Consider the following 20,292-nt stretch of genomic DNA (forward strand, 5'->3'; position numbering starts at 1 on the left):
TTTCTTTCTTTCTTTCTTTCTTTCTTTCTTTCTTTCTTTCTTTCTTTTCTTTCCCGGAAAGAAACTCTGGCCCTTTAAGAAAAGAAACAGAGAGGCATGTCCCACCCACTTACCTGAGCCAGGTATGCTCCTTGCCATTAGCCTATTAAAAATCCAGACCCAAAACAAGAGGCCAATCAGAGCCAAAGGAGAGGGCAGCAACCTAACCCATTGGCTGAGACAGAAAGGCTTTCTAAGGCCTTCCCCTGCCTGTTCCACCTGAAGCTGGTCTATACCCAGGAAATCCCAGAGTAGTGAGGTCACCCGCTTTTATTTTGTGGGGGGGCCCTGGGATAGAGGCACAGGTGTACTCTTATATATTTTATAGGGAAGGCTTTCGTAGTTCGTTGGACTCAGCAGATTTTACCATGCGGGGCAAGGATGATGAATATGATTACCTGTTCAAAAGTAAGTTTAAAAAAAAAAAAAAAACCTCACAATTTCTGCTTATTCTGAGACTTGCAAACTTCCGCTTTCTTCCTGATGTTAGCAGACAGCTTTTCACTTATCGCTTCTTCCTTCTAGCTAGTGATTTTTGTGACTTTAAAATTACCAAAAAAAAAATCCATTTCTGGAAGCCTAGAGTTGCTGTAAGTTCCTTAGAAAGTATCACCAAGAGAGCTCCATACAACCTTTGAAACTGCCCCTTTTGTTCATAGAACTGTGCCCCTCTTGTGAAAAACTTCCCAACATACTCTTATGCTTCAGATCCTCTCCTTCCCACCCAACCCTGCCTAGGGATGCCAACCTCCAGGTGGTACCTGGGGATCCCCCAGAATTACAGCTCATCTCCAGGCTATAGGGATCAGTTCCCCTGGAGAAAATGGACGCTTTGGAGGGTGGACTTCGTGGCATTGCACCCTACTGAGGTCCCTGTCCTCCCCAGGCTCCACCCTCAAATCTCCAGGAGTTTCCTAACCTGGATCTGGCAACCCTACCCCACCAGGGGCCGGGGGGGGGGTAGCTGGCAACCCCTGCCATCCTTTGAAATAACCTGCCCTACGGAATCACTTACACACCTCCCTAGAATACGAATCTCTTTTTCTCAACACACTGTTCCATCTCTATCCTGTGGATTCTTCCCTGCCACCCACCCCGTTTTCCAGCATACCACAACTGTTGCCCGTTTCTTTTTCCTCCACTCATCCTGGTTCTCTGTTCTGCCTCCCTGTTTCTAAAGCTTCATAGTGCTAGAAATCTAGGAGTTCAGGATGTTTTGTGGGCTCTAGATTTTGGGCATCTTCTGGGGTTGATCGTCTCTTTGGCATTGTAGCAGCCCATTAGGGTGGAAGCCCCCATATTGGGCAGGTTCTGTCTGAAAAAATGTTGCCCCTCTTATGGTTCCGGCTTTGGCAAACTCTTGATGTTGGGAAGGGGGCTGGTTGAGAATGGCCTCCGCCCCCCTGCCTTTTCTGCCTCTACTAATTTATTTAAATGTTGGTGCGTGGCTTTTTGGAAAGGGTAAACCTCGTGGAAACAGGTGGTAAGAAAAATGGCAAGACGCCATGAAATTTCCGATTTGGAACCCGATCACAAGTGATACATGCAGTAAAAGTCATGAGATCTCTGTTCCCTGGATTTAAACAGATATTGATTTTGATTGCCAAGGAGAGGTCTGATTACTAACAAGTGTTTTTTAAAAGCCTATTTTTACTTGGTCATTCTCATTTTCAAAACCAGAAGCTGATCTGGTTTGCTGAGCAGCTATTTTGCTAAAGAGTTTTGAAAGCTACTACAGATCATGGGACTATTCTTTGTTGCTGTTCACTTTGCCTTAATCTTCTCCCCTCTCCAACATCCTCCCGCCAATGGCAAAGAGGGACCTGGCCAATCCTAAGGGTTGGCCCTGTCTAGTATTTGGATGGGAGACCTCCAAGGAATACCAGGGTCGTGATGTGGAGGCATGCAATGGCAAACCACCTCTGAACGTCTCTTGCCTTGAAAACTCTACAGCGTTACCATAAATCGGGTGTGACTTAATAGCACTTTCCACCTTTCTACCATATTAACTATGGAAACATGCACAGTGAATAAGAGCAATATTTTTAAAATGCACGTATAACAAACATCTACCTTCCTTTAGTTACCTTTTTCCTAGGGTTGCCAGGTCCCTCTTCGCGACCGGCGGGAGGTTTTTGGGGCAGAGCCTGAGGAGGACGGGGTTTGGGGAGTGGAGGGACTTCAGTGCCGTAGAGTCCAATTGCCAATGCGGCCATTTTCTCCAGGGGAACTGATATCTATCGGCTGGAGATCAGTTGTAATAGCAGGTGATCTCCAGCTAGTACCTGGAGGCTGGCAACCCTACTCCCCCCCTCCAGAATCCTATTGTACTCCCAATCTTTGTAGATAAAGGTTTTTGTTTTGGTACTTTTTTGCAGGATAGGGTTGCCAAACACCAGGTGGGTCCTGGATATCTCCAGGAATTACTACTGATCTCCAGACAGCAGGGATCAGTGCCCTGGAGAAAATGTCTGCTTTGGAGGCTGAACGCTATGATATTATATCTGACTGAGGTCCCTCCTCTCTCCAAATTCTCCCTTCCTCAGACTTAGGGTTGCCAGCCTCCAGGCTGATCTCCAGCTGAAGATCTCCTGCTATTACAACTGATCTCCAGCCAATAGAGATCAGTTCACCTGGAGAAAATGGCCCCTTTGGCAATTGGACTCCATGGCATTGAAGTCCCTGCCCTCCCCAAACCCTGCCCTCCTCAGGCTCCACCCCAAAAGCCTCCGCTGGTGGCAAAGAGGAACCTGGCAACCCTACTCAGACTCCACCCCCCACATCTCCGGGATTATCCCTGCCCAGAGTTGGCATCACCTATGATAAGGGAAAAAGTGGTCCTGAAAAACCTGCCCTGGGCAGACTGGGTGGGTGGAGCTTGGAGAATTGCCATAAGGTGGCCAGGCCATGGGTGTCATCTGCAGTGATCCTTTGAAACTGGAAATCCTCCCGTGCTAAAAATGTTCTGATTTTTGTAAAGGTGAGCTGTTGTCTCACACATTGTAAAGCCTCCCCAAAATTCTCAGGTGTGCAGGATAGGCGCAACACATAGGGTGGTGCATTCTCCTCTTCCTATTCTGTGTGGGTATCTTCGTTCTAGTCTGAGAACCCATAAGGTGTAGTGGTTACGTTGTCAGATGGGGATCCTGGAGACCTGGGTTCAAATTTACATTTGGCCATGAAATTCACCTTGGCTCAGCTGCTCTGTCTGGGCTTTACCTCCTTCACAAGTAGGGTTCCCAACCTCCCGGTGGCACCTGGAGATCTCTTGCTATTACAGTTGATCTCCAGACAACCACGTTCCCCTGGAGAAAATGGCTGCTTTGAAGGATGAGCATTAAACCCTGCTGAGGTCCCTCCCCAAACCCTGCCCTCCCTAGGTTCCACCCACAAAATCTCCAGGCATTTCCAAACCCAGAGCTGGCAACCTGCTTCACAAGACCATGTTGCAAAGATAAAATGGAGAAGGGAAGGATGATTCAGCTTGCAGGGTAGGGAGGGGGCATAAAAATTTGTTATTTGCATTCTTGGAAGCTTCTTATGCAATATATTTTTTGCAATGCTTAGTGCTAAAAATTATTGTTTGAAAAGATTCATGGAGGCTTGCAAAGCTTTAGGGACAGGTGGAGTTTGTTGACTAGCCCTTAATTGCCCTCAAAGGTTCTATGGAAACCTTTCTGCATCATAGAGGTTACTTCTGGGGATTCATCTCTGTTGGACTTTGCCCCTCTTAGGCTTGACCAGAAGGGCTTGATTTCCTGTTGGCTTGTTTGGAAAGGCAAGAAGTGAACATTCTGGAAAGCATTTGCATTGTTTCTGTATTTTTTTTTTAAATTAGATATAAAAAGGATAGTGTGGAAGAGAAGGGGAAGCCTTGCAGTATCCATCTAAGAAATGTCACACCTGTAGTTATTCATTGCTTCATGGGTTCCTGGCGTGGGAAAACTAGGGATGCCAGCCTGGGTGGGATGCCAGCCTGGGTGGAACTAGGGATGCCAGCCTCCAGATGGGACCTGGGGATGCGCTGGAATTACAGCTAATCTCCAGACTACAGAGATCAGTTCCTCTGGAGAAAATGGATGCTTTGGAGGGTGGACGTAGAGTTGCCAGGTGGTGGCTGGAGGTCTCCTGCTTTTACAACTGATCTCCAGGCAGTAGAGATCAGTTCCTCTGGAGAAAATGGCTGCTTTGGCAATTGGACTCTATGACATTGAAGTCCCTCCCCTCTCCAAACCCCACCCTCCTAAGTCTCCACCCCCAAAATCTCCAGGTATTTCCCAACCTGGAGCTGGCAACCCTAGGTGGACTCCATGGCATTGCATTGCACCCCATTGAGGTCCTTGTCCTCCCCAGGCTCCATCCTCAAATGTCCAGGAATTTCCCAACCTGGATCTGGCAACCCTACCCCCTCTTCCCCTTCCAGTAGCCAGGGAGCCTGGCAACCCTAGATGGAACATCCATTCACCCAATTCCTGCCTGATGTCTAGGGTTGCCAACCTCCAGGTACTAGCTGGAGATCTCCTGCTATTACAACTGATCTCCAGCCAATGGAGATCACCTGGAGAAGATGGCTGGTTTGGCAATTGTACTCCATGGCATTGAAGTCCCTCCCCTCCCCAAGCCCCACCCTCCTCAGGCTCCGCCCAAAAAAACTCCTGCCAGTGATGTGCTGGTCATTGACTGTAATAAAATTTCTATTCTATTCTCCTGCCAGTGGCGAAAAGGGACCTGGCAACCCTACTGATGTCGGCATGCAATACATTTCTTTTTAGTGCCAGTTTGCGTGATTCTAGGCCTGGATTCTTAGAGTGAAATCTGGGCTTTTGGCCTCCCTTCACCTCGAGATCCATGGCAGGCAAAACGGCTGAGTCGTTGTCGGTTTAAAACCTGCTAATTTGCCTGGAGACGTCCTTGGGTTTGGCCATGATGTGTGGGGAGTGAGTAATGGTCCTGCCTGACATTAAATCATCGGCTTTGGTTTCCGATGAGTCTCCTCTGCTTTCTTTGCAGAGACTGGAATGGCAACTTTGGCAGTTGCGCCATGGAGAAGGTGGCAGGGTTTTTTTTGTAATGTTCCTCACCCACACCCAGATCTTGGTGTACAAGCAGGTCTTTTTTGTTTCATGCGGAACAGAGAGCAGCCAAATGGGGAAGTGTGACGGGAGGGATTTCCCAATTCACATGTGGGAAAGAAGGTGTTGAGTGTGTGAGTTCCCTTTTGACTGGCTCAGTTTTTAACAGGGGAAAAAATATCCAGCTTCTCAAGCTCGGTAGCTTTTTGTCCTGCAATGAAGTTGCCGGTTGGTAGGTACAAGGTGAGGGAGGAGAGCAGTTTGGGTGTAAGCAGGCGTTAGGGTTGCCAGATCCCTCTTCACCATGGGTGGGGTTTTTTGGGGCAGAGCCTGAGGAGGGCGGGGTTTGGGGAGGGACTTCAATGCCATGGAGTCCAATTGCTAAAGCGGCCATTTTTTCCAGGTGAACTGATCTTTGTCGGCTGGAGATCAGTTGTACTACCAGGAGATCTCCAGCTACTACCTGGTGGTTGGCAACCCTAGCAGGCATACACCCGCGTTACCAAGGCTGGCCGACTGGCCATATCTGTCAGAGGTTACAAGGCATTTATCTAATAAGTTGTAGCTACTCCAAAGTTTTACAAAATAGTAGTAACAACAACAAACTTCAACCCACAGCTGTCTACACTACAGGTGTTAACTGAATTTATGGCTTCATTTTCTCCTATTACTCATGTGTCATAAAGGATAATTACTTCATTTCTGATAGCTACAGTTACAGTCTGAAGAAGGATATCAAAATGGGATAGGGTTGCCAACCTTCGGGTAATAGCTGGAGATCTGCTATTACAACTGATCTCTAGCCGATAAGAGATCAGTTCGTATGGAGAAAATGGCCACTTTAGCAATTGGGCTCTATGGCATTGAAGTCCCTCCCCTCCCCAAACCCTGTCCTCCTCAAGCTCCGTCCCAAAAATCTCCAAGTATTTCCTAAGTCGGAGCTGGCAACTGTACATGTGAAACCTCGCCCTCCTCAGGCTCCGCCCCAAAAACCTCCCACCGGTGGCAAAGAGGGACCTGGCAACTCTAAAATGGGATACTAGCCGGCAAACCGGTCACTGTTGTGGTTTTGTGTTATATTATCAACACTTGCTTTTTGTGTTTGCTCATTATTTGTATACTGTAATACATGTTTTGCAATTTATTTGAACCTTTGTTGTTACTGTGGAGTAGCTACAAGTTATTAGATAAATGCCTTGTAATCTCTGGTGCTTTGCACATTTTTTCCCCCTGTCTCCTGTCAGAGGTTTCTCCCCCTTCTTTATTTCGGCCATATTTATCACCTTTTGATCTTGCCCTTCCTCTGAGGCGATGAGAGCATCATACATACGTCTTCCCTTCTTCGTTTTTACACTCCTAACAACCCTGTGAGCTGAGACTGTCACTCACTTTCCCTGCAGAACGAGAACTTGAATTCAAGGGCTCCTAATCTAGTACTCTAACCCAGGGGTCCCACACTTGTTGACCTTTGGGCACTTTTGAAATTTTGGGAAAGGGAAGACGGTAGCACCACAAAACGGCTGCCATGGGATGTGGCATTAGTAAGGTTGCCAACCTCCAGGTACGTAGGAAAGAGGCACCTCTATGCTAGTACCTGAGGTTTGGAAATCAGCATAGATGTGAAAAGATGTATACAAAGTGCAAAATTTTATAATGCTACACAATAACACAATACACAATATGTATAGATGTAACAGAAACAACACAAATAAGTGCATCACCAACAAGCAATCAAAGAACAACATACAGTCCAAAATGTGTACAGTCCTGCACCAGGTAAGTAATTAGCAATCCCTTGAAGGGTAGGTGTACACAGTCAACACTGGTCCCACAAAGGTTTCCACAAAGTGGAGATGTAGACCGATGGGTGTACTCACCTGTGAGATAGTACTGCTACACTTGTTGTATCCCTGCGTGGAACTGGTTGATGTTGTTCTAAATAATATTGCTGGCAGTCATATTTGAAGTGAGAATAAGCTGTTTTTTGGGGACTGAAGAAGAGATTAATATAAGAAATCGAAACGGCCGTATCCCCATCGGTCTACGTCTCCACTTCATGGAAACCTTCGTGGGACCAGTGTTGACTGTATACACCTACCCTTCAAGGGATTGTTAATTACTTACCTGGTGCAGAACTGTACAAATTTTGGACTGTATGTTGTTCTTTGATTGCTTGTTGTGATGCACTTATTTGTGTTGTTTGTGTTACATCTATATATATAGTGTATTGTGTTGTTGTGTAGTGTCATAAAATTTTGCACTTTGTATACATCTTTTCTCATCTATGCTAACCTCCAGGTACGAACTGGAGATCTCCTGCTATTACAACTGAGCTCCAGTTGGTTGAGATCAGCTCACCTGAAGAAAATGGATACTTTGGCAATTGGACTCTATGGACTCCCTCCCCTCCCCAAACTCCGCCCTCCTCAGGCTCCGCCCCAAAAATCTCCCGCCGGTGGCGAAGAGGGACCTGGCAACCCAAGACATTAGTCACATGCCAGGCATGGCAATTACAAAAAGAGGTCCCAAACTGAGTATCCTCCTATAATGGCTAGTTTCAAACAGACAATCTTTTCAAACACAAAGGTTATGCTTACTGGGGTCTTTTGAAGGGAGGGTTGCCAGGTAGGCTCTGAACACCTGTGGGGGATAGGGGGGTAGGTTTGCCGGATCATGGTTGGGAAACTCCTGGAAATTTGGGGATGGAGCCTGGAGAGTACAGGGACCTCAGTGGGGTACAGTGCCATAGAATCCACCCTCCAAAGCAGCCATTTTCTCCAGGGGAACTGATCTCTGTAGTCTGGAAGTGAGTTGTCACTCCGGGGGATTCTCAGGTCCCACCTACACATGAATACACATGAAGCTGCCTTCTACTGAATCAGACCCTTGGTCCATCCAAGTCAGAATTGTCTTCTCAGACCAGCAGCGGCTCTCCAGGGTCTCAGGCTGAGGTCTTTCACATCACCTACTTGCTTAGTCCCTTTAACTGGAGATGGCAGGGATTGAACCTGGGACCTTCTGCCTGCCAAGCAGATGCTCTACCACTGAGCCATGGCTCCTCCACCTGGAGGCTGGCACCCTCTCTGAAGCATCTCCTGTTCCAGTGATTTACTGGAAAGCCAGGATTGGCTCTTTGGTTTGGGGAAGAGCCAAGTGGGAGATAGGAAACATATTAGTGGGCACTATGATGCCCATGGGTACCATACTGGGAATCACTGCTCTACCCACTACAATGGCTCTCAGTGCATACACTTCTTGTCCCTGTGTACTAAAGACAGTCCTTATTTTCTGCTATCTGGTGAATCACTAGCCCTTTTTAGACGTTACGTGCATATGTTACTGGCAGCACTTGCTACTCGCAGTGGTGTCAATACATGTAATCACCATATTGTCTGAACATGGGGCAGTGTGTGTATTTTGCAGGCATGTATAGCTTTGGTACACACACACCCGAACCCTGAAAAATCCAGGGATGTACTGAAGTTGGAAATACGTGCGAAATACTGCGCATTGTCTGTGTTCAGAAAACTTGGAGACCCTTTGTATCTTGTAGGGCTGGCATGCCAACTCCAGCCTGGGAAATCCCTGCAGACTTGGGGGAGGGAAGGAGCTCAGCTAGGGTTGCCAGCTCTGGGTTGGGAAAGACCTGGAGATTTTGGGGGTGGAGCCTGAGGAGGGCGGGGTTTGGAGAGGGGAGGGACTTCAATGCCATAGAGTCCACTTGCCAAAGCGGCCATTTCCTCCGGGTGAACTGCTCTCTATCGGCTAGAGATCAGTTGTAATAGCGGGATATCTCCAGCCACCACCTGGAGGGTGGCAACCCTAAGCTCAGCAGAGATGTGATGCTGTGGAATTCACTCTCCAGTGCTACCATTTCCTCCATGGGGGAACTGTCATTCCGGGGGATTCCCAGGTCCCACTCTGGACGCCAGTTGTAATTCTGGAAGATCACCAGGGCCCACCTGGAGGTTGGCAACCTTATGAAGTAGCACTCACTCCCAGTATGAGTGGTTGCCGTGCCCGTCTTCCAGTATGCAAAGATAAAACATCCAAAAAGGACTACTGTCTCTGTTCTGGCTGTTTGGAGAGGCCCTGTTAAAATGTTGTCTGTGTGTAAAGAAATCTTCATGGTTCAGCTCCCTCCTCGGGGAGCTCAAGAAGTTGAAATCTCTGGGTCACTGGCTAGCTGCTTCTCTTCTCAAGTGCACATCCCTGGAACAGCCCGAGCAATAAGGCACCATGCCGCGCACAGCCGGCTGCTTCACACAGCGCAGCTGCTGAGGTATATTTGGAACCGATGAGAACATATTGTGGGACGGTTATGCTTTCCTAGTATAGCTTTAACCAAAAGAACAATCACGCTCTAGGTGTCTGAAATCAACGACAACAGTGTACTTCAGAGTGAACGAATACAGCCCTCGACGATGCAGGACAGGAGAGGAGGCGGGGCTTGCAAAGAGGTCCTTGATATGAGGGAGGCTTGCCAACCTCCAGGTGGGGCCTGGAGACCAGTTCCCCTGGAGGAAATGGCTTGCTTTGGAGGGTGGACTCTATGGCATTATATGAGGGTTGCCTGGTCCCTCCTGGCCACCAGCAGGGGATTGTGTGTGTGGGGGGCGTAGGGTTCCCAGATCCAGGGTGGGAAACTCCTGGAGATTTGGGGATGGAGCCTGGAGAGGTCAGGGACCTCACTGGGGTACACAGTACCATACAGTCCACTCTCCAATGCAGCCATTTTCTCCTGGGGAACTGATCTCTGTAGTCTGGATAGGAATGCCAGCTCTGGCTTAGGAAATACCTGGAGATTTTTGGGGTGGAGCCTGGGGAGAGCTGTGTTTGGGGGGGGGACACATCAATGCTATAGAGTCCGGTTTATATGGAGAACAGGGGTTCCACTGCAGTCAAGGAGCCTGCAGTACAAGGGTGAAACCCTTGTTTTCCAAATAAATTGCATGTTATCTACGCCACAGAGCTGGTGAAACTGACACACACTTCGGAGAACATGGGACTGTCTCCAACTAGCACCACCACAGGCTTTACAATTATTTGGATTGGACTTTTGCCTTGATACCTTCGATTAGGTTTAATTGTGCAGAGGTTTTTGTATTGCTGTTAATGGTCAAACAGCTTCTTTTGGAATTGTAAGATTGAAGAACGGATTTTTCAACTCATTTTATATACTATACCTTCTAGTGGATTGTGTGAAAGTATTCAGTCTTTACCTATACTGGTTTTATACTACTTCTAGTGGTATAGAGGTGTAATTTTGTATTGAGTACCTGAAGGTTGGCAACCCTAAGTCTGGAGATGAAGTGTAATTCCGGGCATTCCTTTAATGAAACCCAGAGGTCCCTCTCCCCCCCATATCCCACGCCACCTTTCCCGGCTTCACCCCCAGGAATTTTCCAACCCAGAGTTGGGGATAGGGTTGCCAAGTGCCAGGTGGTGGCGGGCAAACCCCTGCCAATCCACCCGGCTGCCCGCCAACCAGCTGAGGGTCAGTGGGCAATGCGTGCACTGGGAGTTTGAGTGGGAAAGGCCTCTTGCGATGCAGCACTTCTGGTTGTAAAACGCATCACAAAGGCCGTTTGTGCTGGGAGCTTGAGTGGTACTTGATGCAGCACTTCCGGAAGTGATGTAATCGCGTTGGTGCAGCCGTGCGCGCGATCCCACCCAACTCCCACTTTCAAAACCTCCTGCCGAAGGACAGGAGGGACCTGGTAAGCCTAGTTGGGGATGCCAACTCCAGGTTCAGAAATACTTGGAGATTTGAAAATGAAGCATGGGGCAGTGGGATTTAGGAAGGGGAGGGACCTTGTAAAGTATAATGCTATGCGGTCCACCTTCCAAAGCAGCCATTTTCTCCAGGAGTGGAATAAATGTTTTGAATAAATAAATGCTTTATATAGTCTGCAGATCAGTAGTAATTCCAGGAGATCGCCAGCCCCAGCCCTGGAGGTTGGCAACCCTAGCATGAGGCATTACAAGTATGTTCCTGTTTTCATCTCTGAAATGTTGGAGGGTTTGCTGTCGTGCCTGAATCCAGGCTTGGAATGTGTGTTTTCCCACCTTCCCTGAGAACCGCTGTCTTACTGCATTTTTCAGCAGTTTGCTGTATGACACAATAAGCTTGGCAGCAGTTTCTGGAGCACTGCGTTCTACACAGTGCTTTCCAGCAGTAGCTGGTTGCTGTTGATGTCTGAAGGATGCAGGAAGTGCCAAGTCCCAAAGACAAGCTTGAATTAAATAAGTGTTCGGTATTTAATTTTGCTCTCCCTTGGCTTTGTAAACAAATAGGATGGCCCAGGCTAGCCCAACTTCATCAGATCTCAGAAAAGGGTTGCCAGGTCTCCCTTGGCCACCGGCGGATCATGGAGTGAGGTTGCCAGATCCAGGTTGAGAAACTCCTGGAGATTTGGGGATGGAGCCTGGGGAGGACAGGGACCTCAGTGGGGTGCAATGCCATAGAGTCCACCTTCCAAAGCATCCATTTTCTCCAGGCGAACTGATCTCTGTAGTCTGGAGATGAGCTGTAATTCCAGTCCCACCTGGAGGCTGGCATCTGTACCTCAGAAGCTAAGCAGGGTGAGCCCTGGTTAAGTACTTGGATGGGAGACCACCAAGGAATTCCAGTGTCGCTGTGTAGAGGCAGGCAATGGCAAACCACCTCTGTTGGTCTCTTACCTTGAAAACCCTGTGGGGTCACCATAAATCAGTTGTGACATGACAGCACTTTCCACCACCAGTTCCTGAAGCAAAGAAACACTCAAAGAGGTGCCTGAAAGACTAAGGCAATTTATTCATGGTCAATTTTGATGCTCACTCAAAGCTCTTTTTTAAAATGCGACTTTAAAAATGCCTATTCACGGTCCCGATTCAAAAGAAGACATTCCACTCCTACCACTCGCGTGCTCCTTTGTCCCTGTTAGCATAGTCATTAGCATGGGCATAGCTAACTCGCCGCTGTTGTTTTGCATGGTTCTTTGAGGACGATTCTTCGCCAGCAAACACCAAAGATCGCGTTAAGTGAGCTCTTTAGTAATGGGAAGCAGGTCTGTGCCGGCTTCGCAGTCACTTCCGGAATGACAGTTCAGCATGCAAAATTCAAAAAAATATGCGGGGCAATTCAGTCTGGAACGAGCTGCTAATTACCGTGAATAAATGGCCTAACACACTTTTGGCAGGCAAAGGAGAGTGGGAAGAATTAAGCACCCCCTTTACCTGTGTTGCTGCCTCGGTGAAATTTGGAGCCCACCGAGAGTGTGAATAGAAGAAACTGTTGAGAGACGCTTTGCAGACCTCCTGTTTTCTGTCTTCCTTGGCTCCGAATATTTATGCCATATGTGATAGATCGAGAGGCTTCTTGTTACTCTCCAAACAGATTTATGTTCCCAATACAATTTAAAGACTGCATTTATTTCAAACAGTATTTTTAGAGCATTTGTTGTGGGACATCAAAAACATAGCTGCTGTTATATCAATGTTGTAATATTCTCTTAAAGAAAGGATTTGTGCATTTGACATGTGTATCTAGGAAATACACCAGTTTCTTGAACTGTGGTCAAAAACAGAGCCTAACCCTGTTCATGTGTTAGAGTGAACACGCACGCATCCCTCCTGTATGTACGTACGTGCATCTGTTTGTAAGAAAGCGCTAATGTGCATTCACTTTCGAAATGAAACTGGGGACCAGTACCTCTGTACTGGTGTTGACTGTAATATGCAAATTATTAAATGCACATATAAAGAACAAGCATGGAAATGATCATGGTACGTGAACTGTATAAGTGTTTAGTGTAACTTGTGAACAGGACTAGGGTTGCCAACTGCCAGGTAGTAGCAGGAGATCTCCTGCTAATTCAACTGATCTCCAGCCGATAGAGATCAGATCACCTGGAGAAAAAAGGCCGCTTTGGCAATTGAACACTATGGCATTGAAGTCCCTTCCCAAAGCCCGCCCTCTTCAGGCTCCACCCCCAAAATCTCCTGCCGGTTGCGAAGAGGGACCTGGCAACCCTAGAACAGGACCCATGTTAGTGATTATCCAAGGCATGGGCCCTGTTCACACGTAGGGTTGCCAGGTCCCTCTTTGCCACCGGTGGGAGGTTTTTGAGAGTAAAACTCGAGCTTGCATTAAGAAATCATGTGCATCTTCTGAGGAAGAAATCTTCGAAAAAGGAACAACCAACCGGTAACCTGAAAAGAAAATAACTTTACACGTGGACATATCTGGAAAAAGTAAAAGTAGATATGAACACTTACCTTGAGAAGTAACAGTGATACGGTTCATGGACTTCGCTTGTTACATATGGAGACTGTACCCTCTGACCTCAAAATTTTGTATGACGACTGATCTACTATGTGGTATTTGTATTGCATATCTGTGGGACATTTTGTGTGTATAACATTGAGTTGGTTCATGTTTAGCATTATAGTTGTAGTAAGAGCACATAGCATAGGAATTTAATCATGAAATGTACAACCTTGATATGAAAACCTGGTAAAGATTATAATAGCTTGTTTTTGTTATAATACAAGCCCTGGAGGTTGGCAACCACAGAATTTCAGTCTAGAGAAGCCCTTGAGATTGACAAACACTCTTTCCTCCAGTCCATTCGTGGAGGGTGGCAACAGATTATTTTTTCTCCAGGCCTGGAGGCCTGAGGTTTTTTTCCTCCTTAGGTTCGTCCAGGAGTGTAATAACAACAAAACTTGCAACTTTTTGCAATTTGATTTACACTATAATAGGTTGTTTTTGCTAAAACACTATCATTCTAACAACCTAGGTTCTTCTTTTTGAGGTGACTACCTGGAGGTTGGCAACCCTATTCACAAGTTACTCTAAACACATGTACATCTGTGGCCAGGAGTGCCTTTTACTAGCTTTGGCTGGTTAGCCAAGCTGTTGCCTTTCCTGGGCAGAAATATCTGGTCACTGCGGAGCATGCCCTGGTTACATCTAGATTACATTACTGCAATGTGCTGTATGTGGAGCAGCCCTTGAGAAGTGTTTGGCCATTTATGCAATTTTGATGCTTGCTCAAAGCTCGTTGTTAAAATGTGACCTTTAAAATGCCTATTCACAGTCCCTACCCAAAAGGAGAAATTCCGCACACACCCCCACTCGCCTGTTCCTTTGTTCCTTCCATTAGCAATTGCAGTTTGCATAGCTAACGCGCGGCTGTGAATTTGCATGCTTCCTCGAGGAGATTCTTTGAGGTGGGGCGGAGGAAACACAAAAGGTTGCACTAAAGGGGCTCTTAAGAAAGGCGAAGCAGTCACTTCCTGAATGACTGTTCAGCGTGGGGGGGGGAAATTATGGGGCACTTCAGCCTGGAACACTCTGCTAATTACCAAGCATAAATGGCCCAATTTGGAAACTTCAGTTGGTACAGATTGCCGCAGCCAGGATGTTGATTGGAGTGGGTCGTAGGCACTATGGCCATTTATGCAGAAAGGTGGGATAAAAATTTTGTAAATAAAAATAAAGGTACACTGCATGTATTGTGTATGCTTGGTTTTTCTTCATCTCTGTGTTGAATTAGTACTTATATTACATTCTACGTACAGCTCAATGAATGATTTTAGCCTCATATTTATGCAGGTACTGGTCCTTGGTTTCATTTGTAAAGTGAACACTCAGTGTTACATTCAACACATGTACAGCTGAACATATGATTGAAGTAGGGTTGCCAGCCACCAGGTGGTTCTGGCCTTACAATAAGAATTTCAAAAACAATAATAGATGCAAAAGTCGCAAATCTAAATTAACAATGAAATAAGCAAGTAATGAAGTGCAACATTTGTGACTCCAAAACCTCATTTTGCACCTCATTACTTGTTTATTTCATCGTTAATATATATTTGTGACTTTTGCGTCTATTATTGTTTTTTAAATTCTTATTGTAAAGCCAGTGCTGCTGGTTATTCTCTTGCACAATTCCTTATTACAGCAGGTGAATAGTTTCTAAGTGTTCTTGGACCTCTAGGTGGTACCTGGAGATCTCCTTGGATTACAAGTGATTTCCAGCTGACAGAGGTCAGTTCACCTGGAGAAAATGGCTGCCTTGGCAATTGGACTCTATGGCTTTATACCCCCCAAAACTGCCCTCCTCAAGTTCTGCCCCCAAAATCTCCAGGTATTTCCCAACCCGGACCTGGCAACCCTAGATTAAAACCCCACATTTATCCAGGTACTGACCTTTGGTTTCATTTGTCAAGTGAAGGCCTGTTAGCTCCTTCTTATAAACAGTTATACACACATATATGCAGGTTGTATGTAGGTTCATTGTAACATGTGAACAGGACTTGTTAATTTTCTGCAGGTACAAACTTTCCTCAGAAATAGTCATAGGCCTTCCATACTTGCTAACTGTTAGCCAAGGTGCCTTCCCTTTCATCATCTGCCTATCTTCTGGGCATGGAGTAGGGGTCCTTGGGGGTGCGGGGGGGGAGGTAGTTGTGAATTTCCTGCATTGTGCAGGGGGTTGGACTAGATGACCCTGGTGGTCCCTTCCAACTCTATGATTCTAAGCCACTTTGGGCCTCCATGGGGGGGAAAGAAGAGCATAAATATTTAAATAAATATGTTGCAGCGAGGAAAAGGCTTTTGAATTGATGGAGAAGTAGATGGCTTCCGCTTGAAGCGGTGTCAGCTCTCAGTACAAATGGAGTTTGATGTATGGTTAATAGGGTCGCCAGGTCCCTCTTCACCACCGGTGGGAGATTTTTGGGATGGAGCCTGAGGAGGGCAGGGTTTGGAGAGGGGAGGGACTTCGATGCCATAGAGCCCAATTGCCAAAGCAGCCATTTTTTCCAGGTGAAGTGATCTCTATTGGCTGGAGATTAGTTGTAATAGCGGGCGATCTCCAGCTAGTACCTGGAGGTTGATAACCCTAATGGTTAACCTGTAAGTGTCAAGCAACCCAAGGTGTGTTAAACCTGTGCCTCTGAACACTGCCAATCAAAATCTGCCTTGATACATCCTGTCCGTTTTGCTTGACCAACCCTTTATGCTGGTGAGAACCTGTGATTAGGGGGAAGAGTTGTGGTTGATTGAGGTTCTGTATAAGTGTTTCCTGTTTGCAAATGGAAGGCTCTATGGCCAGGGTGAATTCCTAGAGAACCTTGCAATTAATTGAAGATGGGGATGGAGGGCTAATAGTCAATGGGTGGTGTGCTGTACATACTAATGAGGTACATGGCACTTTAGAGTGGCATAAACAAAGATGGTGGACTCCTGCCTCAGAGTGCTTAGTAGGGAGAAACACAGGCAAAAAGGAATGACCAAGAGGAAACGCTTAATTTCAGTGGGAAGGAGGATTAAGGGATCCAACCGAAGGCTTGATGGGGAAGGTGGGATTTTAAGAGGTGGGTGTAGGGTTGCCAACCTCCAGGTACTAGCTGGAGATCTACTATTACAACTGATCTCCAGCCGCTAGAGATCAGTTCACCTGGGGAAAATAGCCGCTTTGGTAATTGAACTCTATGGCATTAAAGTCTCTCCCCTCCCCAAACCCTGCCCTCCTCGACTCAGCCTCAAAAATCTCCCACCGATGGTGAAGAGGGGGGACCTGGCAACCCTAGGTGGGTGTCAGACAGGGCTGATTCCAGATTTGGGGGCCTTGGGCAGTTGCCAGGTCCCTCTTCGCCACTGGTGGGGTTTTTTGGGGCAGAGCCTGAGGAGGGCGGGGGTTTGGGGCGGGGAGGAACCTCAATGCCATATTGTCCAATTGCCAAAGTGGCCATTCTCTCCAGGTGAACTGATCTCTATCGGCTGGAGATCAGTTGTAATAGCAGGAGATTGTTGGGATGTTGCAGCCTTCCATTCAAACACTGACTCTTGAATCTACTAGAGCAGTGGTTCCCAACCTTTTTTTGACCAGGGACCACTAGGACTTTTTTGTTCAGTGCAGGGACCCCAAGGTTCAAAATAAAAATTCCGACAATTTGAAAATAAACTTTAATCATAACTGTTAGTTAAACATTAAACTTAGAATAATATTTGAATATATATTTTTATAATAGAGAACTTTTAATTGAAAATATTAATTTATTATTGGTTTATAACTTTGTTTCGCGGACCTTAATTTAGTTCTCGAGGACCCCTGGGGGTCCACGGACCCCTGGTTGGGAACCAGTGTACTAGAGGGAGAGAGCAAAGCATTCTGGGAGGTGTGGTTGACAACACTGCTGTTTTGCTGTTGTGTCAGTTTGTTAAACTATCAGGCTGTCAGCTCTCTATCTTACTATACTAAGAATGCGTATTTAAGTCAGTTGTTACACTGTTATACACGACTGTAAGAACGTAACTATGTTTTGTGTACGTTCTGTAGCGGGGGAAACGGAAGTTAATCCAGGCCCTTATGTGGGGCAATATCCCGGCACTCACTTGTTGCAGGATATACCACCTTTGTAAATCAGCAGAGTTAAAAAACACCCAAAAGCTATGTGGAGGAATATAACAGCACACATATTTAGAATAAAGAAAACGGAATTTAATGAAAGATTAAAAGGTTCTGTAAATAAACAACATTTTCTCCTTAAGGTGTTTGTACTACTTTTCTTATATTAACTGAAACATTGTTACTTCTTCATGAGTGTGAGGCAGAGAGCGAACACAAGTTATGCTTATAGTGACTTCTGACAGGATCTTTCTGAGACTGAGTGCTGAGTGACTACTGAGTGAATCTTGAGTGAGTGACAGTTGGAAGCGTCGGTTAGAACCAACTGCCACCTGAAGGGAGGGGCCGACTCCACAGGAGCACAGAGCCCCCTGCCAATCAAACTAGGTCCCAGCGTTAAATCTAACAAGTTCAACTTAACTGTATGAACGTAACTAAGCAAGTGAATCTGATTTTTATTTAACAGTTATGTGAGGAACTGAGTTTACTTCTCCACAAGCCCACGGATCCTAACAGATTCAGTAACCATTGTCTCTAAACTAAATTTTGCTGTTCTAACTCTGCCTGGGATACTGTAAAGAAAAAGGATTTCACAAGTGCTGTCACATATTCAAACCAATATTGATTTTACTGAAAAGATCCCAGAGCAGATAAATAAATCTTTCTCTTCTTCAGAGATCTCCAGCTAGTACCTGGAGGTTGACAACCCTACCTCCCCGCTTTCAGGTTCACACAGCAGAGATGGGTGTGTTCCAAATAACATCCATTTATTAGTAAGAAGGTAAAGGGATAGGAGCAACTGGTTTCTTGACAAGGGACCTCAGGCGGACTACGGTCTTTTATGCATGCTGTTTCACTCGCCGTCACCCCTCTGACGACTTCAGGTCTTCGTTTGGATTATGCATGCTGTTCCCAACCATCAGAGGTCGCCCCCCTCTCCCCCCCTCTCCCCCCCCTCTCCCCCCGCATTTTCCCACATTTTACCCGGGTTTTCAGGGACCTGTTTTAACTCGAATTTGAATACGCGGGCAAAACGTGGGGAAAGGCAGGGGGGGAGCGAGGCGACCTCTGACCGTCGGAAACGGCATGCATAATCCAAACAAAGACCCAAAGTCGTCAGAGGGGTGGCGGTGAGTGAAACAGCCATGCATAAAAGACCTACGGTTCTAACTAACAAACTAAGCAGCAGGCACTGGGCTCTACTCCACAAGATTAAACTAATATACACACACACCAAAGGGGAGAACAGATTGTTCCATTGCATTGTATCCCATTTGTTTTGCCATCCACCCCAAAAACCTCCCACCGGTGGCGAAGAGGGACCTGGCAACCCTCCCTCTGCACTGTGACCCTGGACTTCCTTGGTGGTCTCTCAAATACAGACCAAGAGCAGCCCTGCTTAGTTTCCGAGATCTGACAAGATCAGGCTAGCCTGGGCTATCCAGGTCAATACAATAAATGAATACAAAAATGTACAAAATAAATGTGTGTGTTTGTGATGCTGTCAAGTCGCAGCCGACGTACAGTGACACCTTGTGGGGTTTTCAAGGCAAGTGATTAAGTGGAGGTGGTTTGCCATGGCCTTCCTCTGCAGAGTCTTCCTTAGAGGTATCCCAGGTACCGACCCTGCTTAGCTTCCAGGATTTGATGAGATCGGGTTATATCGTGCTGCCTTCCATCTCAAGTACACCGTAAAAATAGAACAGGGATCTCCAAGGAGGTGCCCATGGGTGCTGTGTGTTTCCTGGTGCCCACTCCCTCCATTCGCAGAACAAACTGCCCGTCCTGGTTGTCCACCACCTTATTGGGGCAGGAAATGCTTCAGGGAGAAACCTAAGATGCTTCACCTTGACGTCTGCAGGAAGCAGCTGTAGACGTCATAGGAGGATGCTCGGCTTGCAACTTCATGAAATGTTTGGGCTGGCTCTGGCTTGCATGGCAACCTTTCTGCTGTGACGTTCACTTGATGTTCTAAAAATTCCAAAAGAGGCCACAGGTTCAAGAAGTTTAGGGATCTTATGGCAGAAGCATACACTTGCCCTATAACATAGCTCAGCAGCTGCAGTGTGACAAATACATGATGCCTTAATGTTTGTGGGCAGGAGTTTACAGGTTTGCGCACTAGAGACCAAATGTATCTGTTTGCCGTGCTGAGATTTAACTTCTAGATACTGTGGGTAGTAGGGTCGCCAATGTCCAGGTGGTGGCTGGAGATCTCCCGTTATTACCACTGATCTCCAGGCAGCAGAGATCAGTTCACCCAGAGAAAATGGCCGCTTTGGAAGGTGGACTCTATGGCATTATATCACATTGAAGTCTCTCCCCTCCCCAAATCCTGCCCTCATCAAGCTCCACCCCCAAAATCTCCTGGTATTTCCCAGGCCAGAGCTGGCAACCCTACTGGGTAGAGAGCTAGGGTTGCCAACCTCCAGGTGGTGGTGGGAGATCTCCTGCTATTACAACTGATCTCCCGCCAATAGAAATCAGTTCCCCTGGAAAAAATGGCCACTTTGGCAATTGGACTCTAGGACATTGAAGTCCTCTCCACTCCAAATCCCACCCTCCTCAGACTCCACAACCAAAATCTCCAGGTATTTCCCAACTCGGAGCTGGTGACCCTATAGAAAGCTGATCCTAAAGGATGAAAATTCTTGCCATTCAAACAAGCAAAATTTTAACAAGGTGTCCCCAAAAGGCCAAGAAGACTGAGAGGGGATATGATAACCTTCTTCAAGTACTTGAAGGCCTGTCATATAGAGGATGGTGCCAAGTTGTTT

The 20,292-nt window shown here is 46.7% G+C and overlaps 1 protein-coding gene across 1 annotated transcript in view; it reads left to right on the forward strand.

Moving 5' to 3' along the window:
- The first annotated feature begins 391 nt into the window (after positions 1-391).
- Positions 392-20,292, forward strand: part of LOC130480488 (ras-related protein Rab-11A-like) — a 28,184-nt gene continuing 8,283 nt past the window's right edge. The window contains exon 1 of the mRNA XM_056853029.1: positions 392-447. Within this exon, the coding sequence (XP_056709007.1) occupies positions 408-447 (40 nt within the window). The 5' untranslated portion in view covers positions 392-407. The remainder of the gene's footprint in view (positions 448-20,292) is intronic.

This window comes from Euleptes europaea, chromosome 7 (genome assembly GCF_029931775.1).
Source record: "Euleptes europaea isolate rEulEur1 chromosome 7, rEulEur1.hap1, whole genome shotgun sequence".
Classification (NCBI taxonomy): Eukaryota; Metazoa; Chordata; class Lepidosauria; order Squamata; family Sphaerodactylidae; genus Euleptes; species Euleptes europaea.